Source organism: Drosophila grimshawi, unplaced genomic scaffold, assembly GCF_018153295.1.
Source record: "Drosophila grimshawi isolate 15287-2541.00 unplaced genomic scaffold, ASM1815329v1 contig_1377, whole genome shotgun sequence".
NCBI lineage: Eukaryota > Metazoa > Arthropoda > Insecta > Diptera > Drosophilidae > Drosophila > Drosophila grimshawi.
The window spans coordinates 14165653-14187601 of NW_025062900.1; the positions used below are offsets into that span (position 1 = coordinate 14165653).

Below are 21949 nucleotides of genomic sequence, written 5' to 3' on the forward strand. Positions count from 1 at the left end.
TCTTACGTCATGCTGAAGTCCATTGAAGGTTGGGTCTACCGATGATGCTAAAACTCTTATCGAAACAAGTTAATGTAAATGTTGTTGTTAGAGTGGCAAATTTAGAGCCAGATGAAAAAAATAAATCAAGCGGAAAAGGTGATCCATGTGTGAACTCCTTGGAGAAATTTAAATTATCATACGGATTATGTGTGATAAGTATCTCTTACTCGATTCCCTTTGCTTACCCGCCTGTAAATAAATGGCTTGGTAATGATGATGCTGAATTTCTTTTATATGGTACAGCACTTCAAAAATGTATATGGTTAATTAAATTAAACATTTCAGCTATTGCAATATTTCTTAGAAGTCCCTCTTTGGGTCTGGTTATCCCTTGAAACATATTAGAGCACTAATGTGAATAGTAATATAAGAAGTGTCTTTAGATCACCCTTCTAAATTCTGGAAAGTCTTTAGAGCTTGCGGTAATTTCTGATCAATTTAAGTTTTGCACTCTCGATATTATTGTTTTTACTGCAGTTGCTAGTCGCCTTATCCAAGAATTGAGGATCTTAGCTCGAGCGCTAATATGATAAAAGTTAAGCTCCCCTATTCTAAGATAAGTTTGACATAATGCACTCTTCTAATCAACTGAAATGATTTTAATGAGATTATCAGTCGAATCGAATGAAGGTATATACAGAGGTTTCAATACTCAAAGATAGGAAACGCTCTAATATGTACCTTGTTTTGGATTAGACTGTTATTTTGCTTTGTTATGTTCACTGTTCACTTTCTAATCTTTTATTTGTTCTGCATTACAGATCTGCCAAAATTTGGCGAACTCCTGCAGAATGTCACGGTGCCCGTCAGTCGGGAGGCTATCCTCCAATGCGTTGTCGACAATCTACAAACATACAAGGTAAGTTGTTATTTTTCAATTGATGCTCTACTTAAATATCAGTAGGCAGGAATGTTAATTGTTCAGCAATAGGTAACAATTAGAAGCACAGCAGCCATGACCAGGTGTCGCTACTAATGGAAATCGCTGACGGGCCTGTCATTTCAAACAGTTTACACTTCATCAAATAAAACGTGGCATAGTTTCAACAGACGCTCCTCCCCACGAATTCCTTGTGCGTGTTGATGTTTATGTGCGTGTCCTCTCGTTAAACGCATAATGCGTAGGCCATTTGGGTTGACCCTTTTTGTAAGGGTTTTTCGGTTCCAGCCTTAGTTCTGTCTCACTCTGTTTTTCACTCGGCACCCCTCGAGTTCGGGGCACGTTTCGAAGCCCCTTGGGCGCCACTTTGATTTCGTGACCCGCTGTGTAAAAGCAGCCAGAAAAAAATACTGCTCAATGAATTGCCGAAATGAAAGTAGCAAACGGCTAGCCACAAATTTGTGTTAGTCAGCTTTTAGGCCCATTGCCGTATTTCTGGTATAGTAAATGGTAAGGTAAGTGGACCTGGTGAAAGCGCACGCAACAAATTGATAATCTTCGTGCTGGGCCGGCCCTAGATGATGATATCGTGGGGATAGCTTCGAAATGGTAAATGGTAAATGGTAAATGTGATGCTTATTATGCTGGTAATTCTGAATAATGTTGTTGGGCATTGTCCGTTGCATTTGAGCATACAAATTGAAAGCTAGTGAATTGATGTCTTTTATAATAGAAGACAACAAAATCTCTACCTTATAATCTGAGAGCTCTTGAGTGTGTTATGAAAGTAACCTGCTCTTAGTTTGTAGACTGAAATTTAAAAGAACTGAACAACTCATTTCAGTAATAAAAGAAAGTAAAACGAATCCAATTCAATTCAGAGATGTGGCTGCTAACAACATTTTGTTATGTGAAGTCTTATGACAAATTCTAAGAACGCCAGATTGTATAGTATTCAATTATAAACTATGCAATAAGGAATACTTGGAATTTAGCATAACCAAGGCCAATCAACAAATATCTTGAGCCACCTACATTGAAGCACTAAAGCATGTTATTAAAAAAAAAACCGTAAGAAACTACAACTTAACTACTCCTGCTACTCTTTGAGGTATTTTTGCCATTACATGCATCACTCCTTACCGTTTTACACATTAGCCAAAACGTTGTGCGCCTCTTGGTGACATTTTCTGTCTTTGGGCTAATAAATGAGCTCGGGCCACGCTAGTTCAGCATTAACATTGTAGCTAAATCGTCGAGCGTTTTGGTTTTACAATTTTCCCATTTACTCCGCAGCCTTTTCAAAGCGTATTTTTCTTTTCTTGCTATTATATTTTGTGCAGATTGCGTGGCTACGTGTCGATACACAAACGATTTTAACGATACAAAATCACGTCATAACTAAAAATCATCGCATGAGTATTACTCACGCCGAGAAACGTGCCTGGATACTGCGTATACGTGATGTCAAGGAGTCCGACAAGGGCTGGTACGATATAGAACTATCAAAAATATGTAAAATTTATTATGTTCCACATTACCACAGAATCGAATGTAGATAACCAGAAATACATTTTTACATTTACATTTTGTATATTCTTTTTTATTTGTATTTTTTATAACGAATTTAAAAGTTCTTCTAAAAATGCTGTTTACAATATTCTCATAAAAATATTCACATAAACTCAAATATGTTATTTTATAAAGATTTAAGTTTTAAATATTAAATATTTTATTTTTTCTTAAAAAAAAAGAAGTGTTTTTAAACGAAACTTTAGTTGTATACCATTATTATTATAATTTAAGATCTGAAATACAAAATATATCAGTTTTTATTTGTTCTAAATTATATTTGCGACTTGGGAAGTCATTCGAATATATGTGCTTATTTATAGAGCAATTCCCTTTACGATTATGTTTAATTTGTATTTATGACTGGCAGTTCAAATTTGTTCATAAACGGCTTTCTCGGCTGCCTCTTGGGGCATTTATGAGTTGGTGTTTCCTTCTTGTTTTTATTTTACAACATGAGCCCAACATAAGAAGGAAACTAACATGAAAATATTTATAACTGACAGGTATATGTGCCAAATAAACACGGATCCGATGAAAAGTCAAGTGGGCTATTTGGACGTTGTCGGTGAGTAAAGAATTTCACCTAAGTAGTTATAAGTTACGTATATGAACTGCAACCTAGCTGCTAGTCAAGTTGGTTAAATAAGAATATGTATGTAAAGGTATGTTAAGTGAAGTTTGATTTTTCTTTTTAAATTAACAAAGTTGGATTTTTGTTTTTGAAAATAAACAAATGCAATTGCAGTACAATTACTGGAAAATAGGCGAGTGTAAGTATAATTTGTCATGATTGTGGTCGGGCCTCTCAGTGAGTCGATCAGCAGACGCCCCAGACTTGTGCATCAATGCGCAGCTGATAGTTATTTCAAATTGCGCTAATTGCTTAGCCAAGTGGCAAGTGCAAAGCGCACAGTGGAAAGTGGGCTAGTTAGATGTTTCAATGGGGTCGGAAAAGTTTTGTACAACTTCGAAACAACTCACGATTGAGTCTAATTGCATCGGCTGACGACTACGTTTAGTTTAGTTGCAGGGGCGTTTTGTATTTTTTGTTTTTCTTTTTAAACTATTGGCTAATTGAGTTAGTCAGCTCTTTAAGCTGAGCACTGAGGCGTATTTAAAGTGGGGATGGCGTAGACTTACTTTTCACTTAGCAAGCACATTAGTTACTCTCTTTCTATCTCTATCTCTTCTGTCTATACCTGGTATGAGACAATGAACAGTTAGAAAGTTCCTGCCGTGGCAAAGTGAAAGGTAATGAAACAATTTACATGAAACGTGCGTCTCGCCACCACCTCCCCTACGCTGTTTTGCTGCAGTCCAATAGTCCTATGTCCATTTCCATGTTTATATCCGTGCCCATGTCCATGTCCATGTCCGTGTCCGTGTCCGTGTGCCCACGTTAATTATTCAGCTAGCGTACAAAAAACCTCAGAGGAGACAAGCCCAGCGTCGGATCCCAGACAGATTTTAAATGAATATGCCGCCCCCAAGGCTTGGTTTGGGTTTGTGTTTCAGTTGGGGTTTAGGTTTGGGTTTGCGTTTGGGTTTGGGCTTGCGTTTGGTTCCGGCTTCAAGTTGGGGGCCAAAACCGCGGCATTTTACTACGGTCGTAAGTAACCACTTTGGTTGATTGTGTTTTCATTGATGTCGAAATTCATTACAGCCGCCTACACTGTGCGAAATTTATTCAATCGCACAGAAACAAACAACATCAAATTCACAAAATTATTGCTGCCGGTTTTAGAGCAGTGCAACAAATTTCAACCAAATGAACTACGTCCATAAGCAAAATGGTAAGCCGCTTTAAATCAGGCCGGCTTTTGCTGCCACTGACAAAGTGCGCGATTCTTTGTTGCATACTTCTTGGCCCCACACACTGAACTATTCTAAGAGCTGAAATGTTGTCATCGTCATGAAATCATTGTTTATTCAGTGGCGTTGTGAAATATTAAACACTTAAGGCCAGACCGATAAGTAAAGCGCAAACTTCCCTGCAGTTTAAGAAAAATATAAGCCAAATAAAATTGTAATGAATATGTCCAATAATTAAATATTAAGATTACCATTTGTTAAATGTTAATTAGTGCTTGGTGAGGTTCTGTGTTATTAACATAAATAAGAATAGTTGTACAAATTAATAATATACAACTTAGCATGTCATCAAATAATTAAGCTAATTTGACTATGAAAGTAGGACTGTAAAATATTTTCAATATTTTTAATAAAATATAGAAATATCGACAATTAAAAAAAACCAATAACTCTAAAGAATTTATAGTTAAATATAGATAATTTATTACTATTATATTATTAAGAATATCAATAGGTAGAAAATGTAAAAACTGAAGAAAAACAGGTGCAATAAAATACATATAATTTATTCTGGTAAAAAGAATCTGTCATCGATAAATCGTATTATGCATAATGTGTTATCCTGTAAGAAAAAATAGCATGCAGGTCAAATAAAATGCCTAACTAAAGGAATCTCACAAAAAATATACGAACAGATAATTACAGATGGCTGGAGCCGTACGACGTTGTTCACAAATAGCCGTTAGCAGCATCAATAAAACATCAATGGATGAAAATATATTGTTTCAAATTAATAATTCAATGCCCCAATATAAAAACAATCATCCAAACAAACAACAGACAAACAAAAAGAATTTTGTAAGTGCAAAAGCGCGAAAAAAGCTAATAAAATAAAAATTTGAAATAAATGTGCTCACGATATTTATAGATGAAAAATTTGCTATCCATTTTCGGTCAGCTTTGATGCATGACAGTAGAGGCGATGCCCATTGCTTGATTGAGTTTCCTACTAAAATATAGGATTGTCGGGTAGTGGCAGTGGGCCTGGTCACTGGGCGGGCATCCAGGGGAATAAGCTGTTAAAGTGTCAAAACGTCATTCGGTGGCATCGATAGTGGATTTAACCGCACTCTGCATAGTGGAAAATGTTTGAAAATCACATTTCAATGCAAAAAAATCGCAATTTAAAGAATGTGTTAGATATGTCGCTCATCATCGATGTTGAGACCAGCATAAGAGCAAAACATTATTACAAAACAACATTACACGTATTTTAAGAACATTTTTTTTATCAATATCAATATCAAAATGTTTATTTATTTTTTCGCTTGAGTTTAGCACACTTGAAATTAATTTTTATCACACATCACATTTCACTTCATTTCATAACTTATCACCCACTGAGCACAGCGATAAAAAGCTTTTGCAATCCACCCACCTTTCTCCCTGAACACACACACACACATGTCCCTCAGCTCGCTCATTTGTCGCTCGGCTCCTTTGGCTGCTTTTTGTGATTGAGGCGTGTGACATGACTGAGCCCATTACAGGCAAGTCAACAGCCTGCCCTGTGCCTACTCGACTTGTAAAACATGACGTATACGTAATGTGTGCAGGGAAAAAGGCAAAAGTACATTTTGTACAACATGCTCATCATTGTTGACACGAAGACTTTCAAGTTTCAATGTGTACATGATGTGCGTAATAACTTGGCTCTGTTGACTTTTGGTTTCTCTAAAGTGTAAGCCAATCGGCCACCCAGTGTGGGCCCAAAACGAAGGCCCCCCCCCCCCACGTCGCTGATTGTCGTCAATTATTTCTTGGAAGCTGTCGTTGTAATATAAATTATTAAATTGCAACGTGCTGCTTGATGTTTCTGGCATTTTCGTACATTTTTCTGTGGCCAAATTGAAAACAAATTGAAAAAAAGTTCTTAAAAGCACATTTAAGTTATCTTACCTGTAGGGGGAACGGGGAGGGGAACACTCATTCATTAAGTGACCTGGGAGCGCTCTTATGTATTCCCACTTCTTTTGGCTCACTCTTTGGGTCACTCGTTTTGGGCAAGTGAAAAATTGTCAAGCGTAAATTATAATTAATTGCCAAGTAACACCAGAGACAGGCGAGCACAACAGGCGACAGCCCAGGTGCTTGTCCCGTTCCTGGTCACAGTCCCAGTCCAGTGCCTGGCAGCTAGCAGATAGCTTGCTGCATGAGAATGTCAAAAAATGGAGCGAGCGACATGTCCTTGTGGGATATGCATGAGTTCTGCCCCTGCTGTCCTTATATAGTGATATTGTGATTGTGGAGTGCAGATGCACACAAGCACCTTAATTGGGGAAATATATTGTTGCTGTATTTCTTTTGCTTGATGTTCATTGTTGAGGCTGTTTACTTTCATTGCAGAAAGAAAAAAAATCGTGTATTTAATGGCCAATTAAAATAATGCATAATACTTGGAAATCTTTACAAAAAGTAAAATATTTGTTCGCCTATGTATGAATTTAATACGTTAGTTTTATTGGGGGACATGTAATTTTATTTCTTTAAGATTTATGTCTGTGCTGTTTTATGAATTTATATGTTGTCAATTATATATGTAAATATTTAAAAATTTATGAATTTCTGTTATAGCCCGAGAAATGGAGTTGGTAGTAAAAATTTTGTTAAAAGCCTACTGAAAATAAAGCCACTCATCCAAATTTCTTTATTGCATTTTCTCACTTACATGATCTGCTGACGATAACAACAACAACAACAATAACAACATCAACTATAAACCAACCAACTAACCAACCACCCAAAAATGTCATCAACAACAACAATAACAATGTTAACTGCTCCTGCCAACTGCTGACACGTGGCGAACAATTCACGGACCTCATGCTCATTTCATTGCAACATTGCACGGCCCACTCGGCGTATGAATAATATGTCGCTTGTACCTGTTCCCATAACTATGCTTGCATCGCCGTGTGCCCATATGTGTATGTGTGTCTGTGTGTGTGTGCCTCTACCCGCTGCACAGTGCCGCCAGACATACTGGACTATCCCACCAGCACCGATATGGTCATCCGCGAGGGCTCAAATGTAACCTTAAAGTGTGCAGCGACCGGTTCACCAACTCCGACGATAACCTGGCGACGCGAGGGTGGCGAACTGATACCACTGCCCAGTGGGGCCGAGGGTAAGTACCTGGCAGACAGCGACTGAAAGTGTGAGTGGCTGAGTGAGTGTACCCGTGCGAGTGAATGAGTGTATGAGTAAATGAGTGTGTGAGTGCCAGTGTGTGAATGCAAGTGTTTGCATTTGCACGCTGAATGCATGACAAATGGACTCTGACTCTGGTTGCCGTCGATTTCACTGCGTGTTTTCTCAGTATTAAATTTTATGAGAGCATTTTAGAGTAAGTTTCTCCAATTCGTATAATTAACTTCAAGCGTGACTTAAGCACAGCATTGCAAGTGCTGCTGTTCCAATAACCACAAACGCCTCATAGTAATCAATTTAGTATTCGTGACAAAGCGCACAAATAAGGCTTCTAATGATATTAATCAAGTGTCGTTTGAAAAATAACTTTTGCTATCGGAGTGTTCCACTAAAATATAATAAGCCTTTTCATGATAAATGGTTGCAAAATGTAATTTGTACTGTGGTGGTGGTGAATAAAGAAACAAAATTTGGTTTTAGATGCAAATCATGATTATTGATAGGAATTATGGTAAAGCTTTTTTTAATTACATTATTTTGATAATCTTTTAGAAATTTGTCAAGTTCGGTTTAAAAAAACATGGGAGAAATACATGGAATATTTACATTTTCCAATAGAAACAGCAGTAAGGGACATTTGTATTATTCATGTGCATACATTTGATGGATAGTTTGGTTAACCGAAGTCAGTAACCGAGTCAGTTTCTGTTGATGCTAATCAAATCGTAGCCTCAATTGACCATTCGTCATTCACTTTACTGAGGCTAGGCTAACAATGAGGCAACAATAATATTTGCCAATCTCTGACTTAAAACTGCAGAAGGCATTCGAAATCCAAATTCAAATTCAGATTCCGATTTACATCCACTTTGCCTAGAGTGGCTTTAAGGCTGTCAGTTTGAGCAAATGGATAAATGATATATTCATTACGCTTCTGTTACTTGGTAACTTGATAAATCGGGCTTCGTATTTCGATTTTGACTTCGACACAGACGAGCCGAAAGTTAAACGCCAATGTGCACCAAATAGCACTCTTCTTCGAATGCAGAACACAAGCAACAAAACTAACAACGTTCGAAATCTGTGTATATTTGCAAATGTGTTATCAATATGATGAAGTTGAAGCACTGCCACAAAATGGGTATTAAATTACATAAGCAATGAGTGCGCTTATTATAAACAAGAGTTGTTTTTGGGAATCAGTTTAAATAGTTTGGGTGTGAGCAAAGATGCTATTAATCTGAAATTATTCACTTATGTGTAAGTAATTGTTATAAGCCTTGGGACAACAATTGTTAGTAACCGAATATATTGCGATAAGTTCTCAAAGAGTATTTTCAAAATATCTAAGCTGTCAGAAAAATGAATAGAGTAGCCTTGAGGTAGTGAGAAAAAAATGAAATGCAGTCGAAAATGAATTTGAGAACGTCCACAAAATGAGTTATATACGAATTTGTGTACCACAATTGTTTGCTGAACAAATTTGCTTGATATCCCAATTAACCAACATAATTTTATACTCTCTGTCTCCCATTTTCACTCTGTCTGTTTTCTTTGTTTTATTTGTGTATTTACAGCTATCGCATACAATGGTTCGTTTCTGACCATTGCCAAAGTTAAGCGCTTGAATATGGGAGCCTATCTCTGCATTGCCTCCAATGGCATCCCGCCAACAGTCAGCAAACGTGTCATGCTCATTGTGCATTGTAAGTATGCGGAATGGAGAGAAGTGGTGGGAGACGGTGGCATGAGAATTGTAAGACTGGGGCATATCAATTTTGCATATTTAAATATTTATAGTTTTACGCTAGAGCACCGCATGGCGTCGACTGTTGTCTGTGTCGGTGGCCTATGAGCAATGTGTTCCAGTCTGGAGCAGAGTGGAGCGATGTGGAGTGGAGCCGGACACAGACAGTGCGACACACAAAGCGCCACTCCAAATCTCACCATTGAAAATATGCTGTGCATTTTAATATTGCCTGAGAGCAGGGCAAACTCTATCCTCTTTTTCTCTATATATCTCTCTCTCTCTCTCTCGCTTAGTGTCTATCTCTCTCTCTCTCTTTGGCACTTTGTCAGTCTGCTGCATACTTTTAGGTGCCATGCATAAAGTAAATAATTAAGTGTGCCCCAGCTTGTTAGCATTTTTAGCGCTCTTTTGCTTTGCCATTTGCCACCCCTACTCCCAATTTTGGTCGTGATGCCGCCGTTAGTGCTGCTAATTAAATAAAAATTTAAGTTGCTCAACAATTTGCCAGGCGAGTTTACTGCTAGATGCGCTGCAAAGTGTGCTACATTTTTGCGCTGGCTTCAACACTGGCGCTCAAAGCAAAGCTCTCTGAAGATTTGAGGTTAATCATTTATCCGCTTGGCAAGTTATTTTACTTATATAATCATAAATAAATGGGCCATCGCCATAGTTCGCCCACAAGTTCCTCTCTCTAACTCTCTCTCTCTCTCCCTCTCTCTCGCCCTTTGTCTGTGACTCACTCTCCCACACTCTGTGTGTGTGTGTGTGGTTTTCTATAAAATTAAAAAGCAATTAGTTGAGCAAATAAAGAGCAACCGCAACAAATCGCATTGCAAAACAATAACAAATGGAATTTTATATAAATGCGAATACCTTCCTCTCATATAGCCAGCATGCCATAGTTCCATTTCCCATGGCATTAATTTAAGCCACATACCTCTACCTGAGCTGCCGTTGCAATTACATTCCAAAATTACTCGTCACAGCTGCTGTCTCCCTCTCTCTATCTCTCTCTCTCTCTCTCTCTCTCTCTCACTCTATATGCTACTCAGAATATTTCACAGAATATTTCAACAATTATCGAACATTTATTTTTTCCGTTCACAGTTCCGCCAATGATTTGGATACAAAATCAATTAATCGGCGCCGCTCTGGGCCAGAATATTTCACTGGAATGCCAATCGGAAGCGTATCCCAAGTCAATCAACTATTGGATGAAGAATGATACGATTATTGTGCCTGGTAAGTGCGACTTTAAGCTAACAAGCAGCTTAGCTCCATATCAGAGTTAATTCTGCTTAACTGGCAATAAGAAAAACACATTCTTAACAATAATCCCCAATTAAGCTTATTTGATTATTTAATCAACTAAGATGCTCAAGTATTTTGCTTTAATGTAGTTTATAAATATTTAATACTTCATTTAAAGTCAAGTGCATACCCGGGTTTTCAATTTAAGTTTTCCTTCCTTGTCCGGTCGCCGTGCCGCACCACTCATCATTTCTTTACATAGAAAAAATAAATGTTGCCGTTGCTCGGTGGCCCCAACTTCCATAAAATGCAGCTAAATGTAATTAATTTGAAATAGTGCCTGAAGATTCAATGATTGCTCTCAAACCCTTAGGCACCATTTCAACTTAATTTCCTGCGGCCATTAAAAAGCTGACCATCCATCCATCCACTCATCACCATCCATATCCAGCCATTCACTCAAACGCCCACTCATCTTGCACGGCAAATGAATTGCATGACAAAAAAGCTGATGGACAAAATGGCAACAAGGGTGAGCACACTCGAAACCGCAACCTTGCTCGAAACTGCACCATACTTCCAGCTCCAATTCACTGTTTGCCCCCGCGTTCCACCTCCATTTGCAGACCTTTGACTGGAGCTAAAAGCTCAGCGAAAAAGTTGCAGACAGTTACTCAGCCATACAGACAGTTTTCTTTTTCTATCTATCAGTTTTTTTCCCCCTTTTTTTTTGTGTTGTTTTCCAGAAACGCCGTGACATAGAATGGAAAAAGTGATTGAAAATGACCTCAAGTCAAAAGCAATTTCAGTCTCGTCCAGTCGTGAGTTTTTAATGGAGTTTCTTCTTCACTCGCTTTTTTCTTTCATTTTTTGAGCACTTTGAATTTTATAAGTCAAAGGTTTTTTTTTGGGAAGTTCTCTGCAAATGAAGTGCGAACATTGAGAAGCTTATGAATATAGGCTTGTAGCATTTAGCGAAGCTGATCTAGCCGCAATTTCGAATTGAGAAAACAATGATTTTAGAGGGATTTCAAGCAGCATATAATAGGATATTTAACAATGACTTGCTTCCGATATCGTAAAATATGAATTTAGTTTACAGCCCTGTCTTGAATTCGCTTAGAAGACTCGCCACAAAATATTTTAATCAAGAATAACATATTAACCCAAGTTGTGTGGGTATCCTTCTTTTAACAAGAAACATATTCTGTGATTTATACAAAAATAAGATGATAACCACTGTCAGAGTTCTTAGCCCTACGCTCATATCTTGTTTAATTGCTTAAAAAGCAATTTTTCTCCTGGCTTAAATCTGATTAAGATTGTAAATAATTTGAAAGAACGCAGACCAATTTAAGTTTCATCAGCAACATGAGCAAAGATCTCTCACTCTTTCTCTCACTTTAATCCATTTCGAAAGCATTTTACTAAACTAATCAGTTGCTTAGTTGCCATGCATAACAATTACCTGTGGCCAAGTTGCCGTAGTTGCCAAGTTACTATACCGAAAATGTTTAACAAAGTGAAATGCCGGGCTTAGTGCCAACTACTAAATCTAACCGACATCAAACGTAAATCAAAACCGGACCAGCAAAGCCAAGGAAAGCAACTCCATTGGGGGTATGTTTGTGTATTGAGGGTGGAACTGCTTTTGTATAAATTAAAATGAACTATCTGACAGTGGATTGTGAGGGGGACGGGGGTGTGTGAGGTTAAGACAAGGTTAGACCCAAGATGACAACAAGTTAAGGTAAAAGTTGTCATTTCTTTACGTTTTATTTTTAGTTTCTCTAAGCCAAATTGCTTTAGTGAGAGCAAAATCAGGCAACGGACAAATCAGCTCGGTAAATACAGGAATGCTGCTCAGCTCAAAGTGAATGTGTGAAAGTGTGTGTTACTCTTGGGCTGGCAATGTGTGTGAATGGCGAAATGATTAAATGACCGCTGCAGCAAAGTGGGTTAAATTGTGGTTAACCACATACAAGCTTAATACGCCGCACACATCAACTAATATGCACATTGAAATTACTAAATGTGTACACTTAACCATGTCCATCTCCCTTTCTCTTTCTTTCCCTGTCTCCCTCTCTCTCTGGCGCATAGGTGAACGATATGTGCCCGAAACCTTTGAATCGGGCTATAAAATAACAATGCGGCTGACCATCTATGACGTTGACATTTCGGACTTTGGAGCCTATCGCTGTGTAGCCAAGAACTCGCTGGGCGACACAGATGGTGCTATCAAATTGTATCGTAAGTATTTCAACAAAATCAACAACAATACCAATAACTAAACTCCAACTATGTACATTATTGTAAAAATAAACGTAAATTTGAGTGTAAGTGTAACTGCTGCACAGTTTCTAACAATGGCCATAAGTCAGACAGCCAGTCAGGCAATTAGGCTCGAACTACTTGGCCAACTGTAGCTTTTAATTAATTCAGATCCAGTGACTGAAGCCCAAAAACAATGTGCATATTAAATACCAAGACATTGGACACCCAAACTTTTCTACCCCTTGACACAGGTCGAATTGTTGATCCCTTGCTCTCTCCAGCCCCCGTGGGCGTGTGTGGGCATATTGTCAGTGATTGATTTACGAGCGAGCTGTGTAGCTGTGGCAAGGTCCCAGACTCGTACTCGCACTACTGCTTGAAGTAAATTTCAGTGTAAACTTTTTGGGTACATAATAAATACTAAGCTGATAATGATGGGATGTATATCTCTAATGGATGACCTGCAGATTAATCATTTATTTCTATAATGAGCAGCAAGAATTTTTGTTGTTTATTATTCGTTGGAACAAATCTTTGCAGGTTGACATGAAGGCCATCTGGGCACTAGAAACAATGCATTATGTGAAGAAGCAAAATTCAAATTTATATTTAGTCAGCTGTACACAATCTAATTGAAAAATAAATTAAGTGTGCATTGAATTCCCAGCCAGCAGTCCACAGCAGATGGCTGAATTAATATTATATAAAGATTTATGTTTATCTACAGCCTTTGATTAAACATACATTCGACTTCGATTCATTTAACAAACTATACAAATTTCATACACCTATCGATATTAATGCATAAATTTATTCATTCATTTATTTATTATACGCAGATATTCCACAAACAACAACAATTACAACAATGTCACCAACTGTATCGATCAATACCGTACCCGGTGTTATAGTCAAGTACAACAAAGGTAACTTTCAACAAAATAATTCTTGCTAAAAATATATCGCCAGGGCACACAATCGATAGCTTATTAAAATATATTTCGTTACTTATTTTAAAGTTTTTAAATAAAATATCAGACGTCAAACAGACACACTAATTGATAGTTATTTGGCACTACTTCAATGTACTCATTTTGTTAAACCCTTTCGATCCGCAGAGCAACGATACAGCAGCAACAGCAATTCGAATAGCAATAATCCATACAACTACAACAACCAGCAGGGCAACAACAAATCGCTGCGCAACAAGCCCAAGGCCTTGGATCAGACGCCCTCCACACTGAACAATGTTTATATGGGCGCCACGTCGAGCTTATGGAACTCACAGGATCACCACTCGCAGGCCAACTCGCGGGGCAGAGATCATCATCAGCAGCAGCAACAGCAGCATCAGCAGCAGCAGCATCTTGGTAAGTAAGGGGTGAAATTCCTAGGGGGAATCAGGTGGTATTAACAGGACGCAACTAAGTCCTTGACAACGGCAAGCTACTTCCCGCATCGATGGACACTTCAAGTTGTTTTCTATCCTGGGGCGCGTATTTTTATTGGCAGACTGTGTGTTATAGAGCTCATTCTCATGACACAGCAGCCTATAAATATTTGGCCATTTATTTTATGTTTATGACAAATCATAACGACTTTAGCCAAGCTTAAGGGCTCTGCCCTGCCGTCGACACTTGTTAGATACAGATACTTTCGCTCAACTCATGAACAAATATTTTCCTAAGACAGATGGCAGCCTTCTCTTTCTCTCGCTTCCTCTCTCTCTCTCTCTCTCTCTCTCTCTCTCTCTCGTTGTCTCTCACTCTCTCTCTCTTCCTATCTCTGTCAGTCTGTCTGCCTGTCGTTCTGGCCATGAAAATATGACTTTCTAGCATGCAATTCTGTATCCTGAGGCCAGAACTCTCATGGGGGCTGACCCATCCCTTACATATCCGCCCCCTCAGCCAACTCTATCGCATTGCTTGCCAGTGTATCCTGTGTAATGTGCTGCTAATGTGGCTCATCATAATGCACAATCATCATAAATAATAACGGTCGCAAATCTCGATGTTTGTTTTAAGCATATAATGTCCTTGAGGTGTCAACGTATCTACAAAACTAGTTAAGCTTGAGGTATCGTAAAAACATTTAAGTTTGCTATAGGGAAAGTTAATATACCCTATAATTTTATAAAATATTTTAATTAAACTTCACTTTAAATGTGGAAAATTAGAGCTTCCACTTTTTCAGCATACGCAACAATTTCAACAAAATCTTTCGTAGAACATAATTAAAACCTGTTTAATTTTAAAAATATATATATATATATATATATACTGAACTTTTCAATCTGCCATCGGAAAATGCTGGAAAATGCTCAGTTGCATTATGTAAAGTCAAAGTGTCGCCTCGTTGGTTAGTGACAGTGCCTGCCAATCAATGAATATAAAATTTTACACAGCTACCAATACCAAACTGGCAGTCCCCACTCCATTGTATGCTTACAATCAACGACAATATCCATATCCTGTTCGCGGGGGGTGTATGGTGTGCTGGGGGAGGTGTGGCAATGCATAAAACTTTAGAGGCGCCCTGCTGTACTGGCAAATTTCTGCATACGCGTTTGACTAAAATAAAATGCACTCGACAGAGCGCAAGTAGCAAAAGCACCGACAAAATCAAATCGAACAAATTGAATATGAGAGGACGAGTAAGAGATAGAAATGCTGTGGCATTTGTGGATGGGTATGTGGACAGGGAGTTGGAGTGGGAGTGGGGTGTTTGTAGCAGAATACCATAAAAATAGCAGACAAATTGCACACAAGGCGTCAAGGCGAAGGGCTAACCCAAACCCAAACCAAACCCAACCCAACCAAACCCAACCCAAGCCATACATATTCCACCAACCCAGCCCCAAAAATTGAGATGGGAAATGCTCTATCGTCTTGCTTTGCCTTTGGCTAGAACAGTTTTTGGCAAACGACAGCAGAAATGTTGCATTCTCGCTGGAGGCGAAGTGGTCTTCGCGACGGTGTGGCGCTGAGGGGAGGGGTGGCAAGATTGAGGGGCTGTTACGCCTCGTAATGGGAGAATGGTGCCTGCAATGACTACAACTTTCAAGCCTGGCATGCAATGTCGTAAGCGCTGCGTTTACAGTTAGATTTATTACCTGCTAGATGTTGCACATATCGCAGTACGGAGCGGGTGTGAAAGAGAGAGGAAGAGGAGGATGCAGCGAGACTGTCGTTGGGCGGGGAGGTGCGGTGAAGCAATAGCGGATAGATTGTGTATAGCAATGGTCGGGCGCTTATCGCTGCCGAGTTTTGCATATGTCGCGTCTGCTTTTTTGGGGCACTGCAACTTAGAAGGCGGAACAAGCGAACCAAGTTTCAACTTGGTTTCAAGCGACAGAATGGGGCAAGTGAATGTAGACAGAAAGAAGCGTGAGTAGCAAAAAGCGAATACATTATGAGGCTTCATTTTTGGTAGAATATATAAATTTGTATTATGCAAATTTCATTTTCAATTAGTTTTATGTAAATTTGGTTTTAAAATAAATTTTTAAGTGATTTTTACGGTGAATATAAGCTAATGTATAATTAAGCCATATTAAATAAAATAAAATTAAATTAAATTAAATATATCAATCCAAGTTATGTAATCAGTTAGTTCCTATTCAGATATGCCAAAGAAATGTAGAGAAATAAGGAAATAAGTGCAACATGTTGATGATTTCAAATCGAATTCAGAACCAAAATTCAATCAATGCTGTGCCACAATTTCATTTTAAATATTATTCAATTCGTAAGTTAAGCAAATTATGGACTTTTTGCAATTTCAAAAGTTAAGCTTACTTACAAAAATATATGTATGAAAATATATTGCCTTTGAAGTGCTGCAATTGCATTTGGTGTGCACTTCAAAAGTCATTAAATCATTGCAATCAACCACAAAAGCTGCTGTTCATTTGTAATTTGCACTGCCAACGGGCAACAATATGGCACAAATTACAAGAAGGGGATGTGCAATATCCGCCGGAAATGCGACTGGCTACTGGCTAGAAGCTGTCAACTTCCAACTTCATGATTATTGCAGCAGATTGCAATAATTTGCTTATAATTTGCCGCCTTCCTCACAGAAAATGGCAGACTGAACAATCATAAAGTCTGTGAAATGCAAGAGACAACTGCAATGGGGCGAGTGGCATCCAAAAGGTAGCCCATCAATTGAATATGGCATCGCGTGCTTGAATGCCAGTGAGTGTGCAACGATTTCTGCCACATGGCGTTAAATGCATTGCCACAAAAAAAAAAAAACAAAAACAATAAAAAATAGCGAAATGAAACGCATACGCCGTGTTCGCCACTCAACTGAGTCTCAAGTGCCGCCGACGGCTGCAAGCTTTTGCCAGCAGCTTTCTGTATTTCTGTATTTCTTTTTTTTTTTCTTGTTAAGTGCAACAGGCGCAACAATTGAGGTGTGAATCAGAGGAGGGCGAGGCGGCTATTTGCCGAATGGGTGTCAGTTTAAAGTGCGCTAATGGAGCGCGTCACTTCTGTTTCAAAGGAAACAGAAAGTATGAGGTTATTCCACCAATCGAAATCTCAATGAAAACAACAGTGTGCAAAATAAAAAAAAGGAGCAAAATACATAGAAAAACTGTATGACAAACTTAACACATTCAATAGGATTTTATTAGCTGACAGAATCAATAATATAAGCCAAGAAGGGTTGTATATTTATTTCTATTAGCCCAAGCTGATACAGTTTGGCACGATTGCACCCGAGGGCATGCATAGAATTATGCAGAAATTACTTAAACTTTAGTTTGAAGTAGTTGCCAGCCTATAAAAACGCTGTGTGATATAAAATGTTTGCCTTCAGCCCCACAGCGACGCGCTTCGTTTCGTTTTTCTTTATGGTTAAGCGCTTTAAAGACACCGCTGGGACTTTCTCAGACACTCACAAACACACACACACACACACACACACACACAAGCTCATAAACACATGCTCAAGCGTCAATAAAAATCAGCCAGACATTCACCCACACCAACACATACACTCACACACACACATGTACTCACACCCACCCAATGAGACAAGCACGGACATCGGAACAGTCAGGACGGAAGCAGGACAAACACGATGCCAGACCAGGGCAAAACTCCGTCCGAGTTGTTGTTGCTGTTGCTGGTATTTGTGCCTTTCACACATGGAAATGTTTGCAGACGCCAGCAAAACAATCCAGTCAAGGGTTGATGGTGGGGGCTGGGCAGCTGTATAGGAAAAGCTGCTTATAGAAAAATAAAAGCCAAAAGATATACAAATAAATTTTCGACCCGGTGCAAAGCAATTTGCGCATTTCCGTTATAAAAATAAAAGGGTTTCTCGTTAAGAACAAAACGAACCAAACTCCGTTTAGCAACTGCCAAATATCTAAAACAAAACAAAAAAAAAAAGACAAATAAATAAATAAAAGCCATATTTTTTACAGTTATGACAAACTTAGTTCAATTTAATGAAGTCCGACTCGCAGACAAATCCAGTCTGTCTACTTATGGCCTATGAGTGGAGCATATTCGAGCAATAAACTTGGGATTAAAGACCCATCTCCATCTCTGTATTTTATTTCAAATTTTGAAGTGCTTTCAAAGTCGTCTCATTTTTAATGAATTCGGAACTAAATTGTTTGTTTTTATGGATCTACTTTCAATATCATCGCACTATAACAAATTGAACTAATAAATTATTATTGTAATATTATGTTTTTAGTTCAATTTTTGGTTCAAATTGAATCGCTTTCTCCCGTAAAAATAAATATAACTCAATTGCAAGTAAATAATTCCATCCATTCATATTTGAAGTCACATTTCCCTTAATTTATTCAATTTATAACCGTGTTTTAAACAGATTTCAAATCTGTTCCTCTCATGATTCAGTTAAAATTTTTTTTTCTCTTAAATTGTTCTCTACATTGACTTTTATTCACTCAACAATTTCACACCAAGTTGCACCCGTTTTAAACTGCCACTGAATGCCACAGCTGCTGCACTACACGCCACTTGCGGAGCACAGCAACCGCATCGCTCCAAACAGTGTGCCTAATGACCAATTGCTGCCTACAGCAAGCCGATCAAAAAAAAATTCAAGAATCCACTGCCATTTTCCTGCCGCTGGCCGCTGGCCCCTGGCCGACTTGCCACCAACAGCAGCAACGTCAACCCGCTACATTTGTAAATGCAACACACAAACAAATGCGCAATGAAACAGATTGTTGGTAAAAAAACAAACAAGCAAGCATAAAATAAAAACAGAAGTGTAAAACAAGAACGAAAAGGCAAACAAAACAGAAAGAAAAAACAAAAATACAGAACTGTAAAGAAAAAATAAAGGCTGCAGGATAAATTGATGGCAAAAGCAATACGGAGCGTCCCCAGTCCTGTGGCACCCACCAAAGCCCGTGGGAATTCGATTTATTTTTGTATGTTTTGTTGTTGTTGGTGGAGTGCATGTCCTGGCGCAAGGGTTTAACGCACTTAAGCAATAAAAATCGAAACAATTTTCGATGGTGCCAAGTGAAATTGAAACAAAACGCCAACAGAGGAGCAAATACTTTCGATTTTGGCCAAAATGGTAAATGGTAAACTGTATAAGTGAGAATGTTATAAATAAGTCGAGCAGTCGAGAACACACTCAAAGTTGTGTCCTTTTATATGCAATCCGTTTTCTACTTGCCCGGTTGACAAACAGTTTGGGTTTCTCTGTCGTTTCGTGTCCTGTCTCCTGTGTCCTGTGCCCTGCATCCTCTCTGTGCTGAGTGCTATTTCTTTGTCCTTTTGTGTGTGTGTGTCAGTGTGTGGGTGTGTGGGTGTACTTTTGCCCTTTCGTATTGGCACTGGCTACAAATGACTGGCCATAAACGCATCCTGTCTATTGTTTATGCTCGTTGGCGTGTGGCAAGCGCATAATTGAAAAAGGACATTCGATTGGCAGCCCAACTGCCGGCAATATGGCGGCTAGAGTTATGAAAAGGACACATCATAAAAGCCATTCACGTAATATAAAGAAATACGGCAATTGATTAAGTAACTCAACTTGTGCACACAATAATATCAAACTATATCTGCTATCAGTCTGAATTGTTTTCTCAATCAATCGAAATGTTTATCTCTTCTCTCTCTCTCTCTCTCTCTCTCGTTGCAGTGCCTGATCACAGTGCCACGTACCGTGGGGATGGGAAGAACACGCCACTCAAACACGACGCCAAATCGCTAACCGATGAAATGGATCGCATGCAGGACCTCAAGAGCCGGGGCATGCCTCTCAGCAGCAGCAGCAGCACATGCCCCCAACTGTTGGCCGTCGTTGCCCATGTCGTTGTCTATCTGGGTGTGCGGAATGCCTAGTTGCAAAACAGACTTTAAATGCAATTTGTACAAAATATAAAAATTGAGAAAAATACAAAAAAACCAAAGTTCGTAATCGTAAGCAAATAGTTTTGTAAGCAATAATTTCTCACACATCGATTTCGCCCCCGATTAAATGCTAGTTGATATTATTGTTTAGCGCTTAGCTCGATTGAAATAATGTACGTGTAAAAAGTTGTTGTTGTTTAGCGAGTAAGTTGAAAAGGTTATTCTGAATTTGACAGCATCTAAAAGAGAGACAGATACTTACATCGGAAATACAAAGTATTAGCATGTAAAACTGAAGCGAATCGCACATGGGGTGAGCAGATAATGTACTACAACTTAACTTACACCTACATCTAAATCTAAATCTAGGTTTAAATCAAGTGGTCAGCCAGCGCAACCCAAAATGTCAATGAAATGTTGCTAAATCCCTTTTACTTTAGGCTCATTTTAAGCTTCTTTTTTGTGCACCGCAACATGTTTATAAATATATATACATATATATATATATATATATATATATATATGTATCCATGAATATATTGTAATTTTAATTTTAATAAGAATTGAAATAAAAATGCCGTCTTAAATCATTTAAACTACGAATTTTGCTTATTCAACTTGTTCCACAGATTCTTCCAAATGCCCAACAGCGGATTGTTGTCAACTCCTTAAAGGTTTTTTCTTTAAATATTTTTGGAGTTATCTGAAGTACGCTCAGCTTGTCAGCCAATTAATCAAAGTCACAACTTCAATAACGTTAACAAAACATCTCAAAATGCATATTGCCAAAAAAATTAATATCATCAGCAAAAAAATCGAAAAAAAAGAACTTTAAAAAGCATATAAATCAATATTTATGTCATTCACCTACCGCATCGAGACTGTTTTTGAATGTTCTTTTTTAGAAAGGGCCGCAAGCGGGGCAAAAAATTGCATTGAACCACAAATTGGAGTCCTTGGCCCGCTAGCCGTTTGTTTACTTTTTTTACATAAATATTTTATACCATCGACCCACATGGCGGAATTTTTCATTATGAAGTCAGCGCCAAGCAAAAAATGAGTAACGCTAGCAGTTTATAATTTAATTTCAAAAGTGCAGCGCAACTATAAAAATACGCGGCGAAAAAAAATAAATGCATAATTATTAAAATAAATTAAATGTCTGCTGTTGCCCTCATAAGTTGCACGAGCGGCCAATTAAAAGCAGGTCCAACTTGGATGCCCTTTTTTTTGGTCAAGAGTGTAACACACAATCCACAGGCGAAATAACCCTCAACAGTCCTTTAAGGACTGCATAAATGAAAAGTAACTTCAACTATTTGAAAGAAACAACAACTTCTTTATGGTCGGCGAAAAAACAGCGACAACTAAAATGAGCGGCGTTTAAGGGAAAACTTTAATGCTCTTTTACCTATCTTATATTATGAAACTGGCTTCATAACGAAAGCATGTGAAAAAATGGTTTGTCAAATTTAAATTTGTTTTCCGCTGGTTTCAGGTCAAGGATTCTTATATTTTTTTTATTTACTCCTTTTGAATTCCGTCGGAACGCTTTTACACAAACACTAGCACAATTTTCTAGCCAGATTTGAAGTCTGTAAGAACATTCAAAGCACTCGAAACTCTATTCTATAAAATATCCAACCTTGAACACTCATTGATAATACTCATTTACAAATAATTAACTAATATTCAACTGCGAAAACTTGTAGATTTTTACTTAACACCCTTAAGGAACATGCCACACAGGAGAGTTGTTTGCCTACACTGGAAAAAATATACGAATATACA

At 38.2% G+C, this 21949-nt stretch overlaps 1 protein-coding gene across 1 annotated transcript in view; it reads left to right on the forward strand.

The window, feature by feature from the left end:
* The window catches only part of LOC6562868 (cell adhesion molecule 2), a 33183-nt gene extending 12556 nt beyond the window's left edge, over positions 1-20627 (forward strand). The window contains exons 3-12 of the mRNA XM_001988164.2: positions 804-901; positions 2266-2411; positions 3001-3062; positions 7338-7496; positions 9097-9225; positions 10377-10511; positions 12624-12773; positions 13637-13723; positions 13916-14167; positions 19947-20627. Coding sequence (XP_001988200.2) covers positions 804-901; positions 2266-2411; positions 3001-3062; positions 7338-7496; positions 9097-9225; positions 10377-10511; positions 12624-12773; positions 13637-13723; positions 13916-14167; positions 19947-20149 — 1421 coding nt within the window. The 3' untranslated portion in view covers positions 20150-20627. The remainder of the gene's footprint in view (positions 1-803; positions 902-2265; positions 2412-3000; positions 3063-7337; positions 7497-9096; positions 9226-10376; positions 10512-12623; positions 12774-13636; positions 13724-13915; positions 14168-19946) is intronic.
* The last annotated feature ends 1322 nt before the right edge of the window (positions 20628-21949 follow it).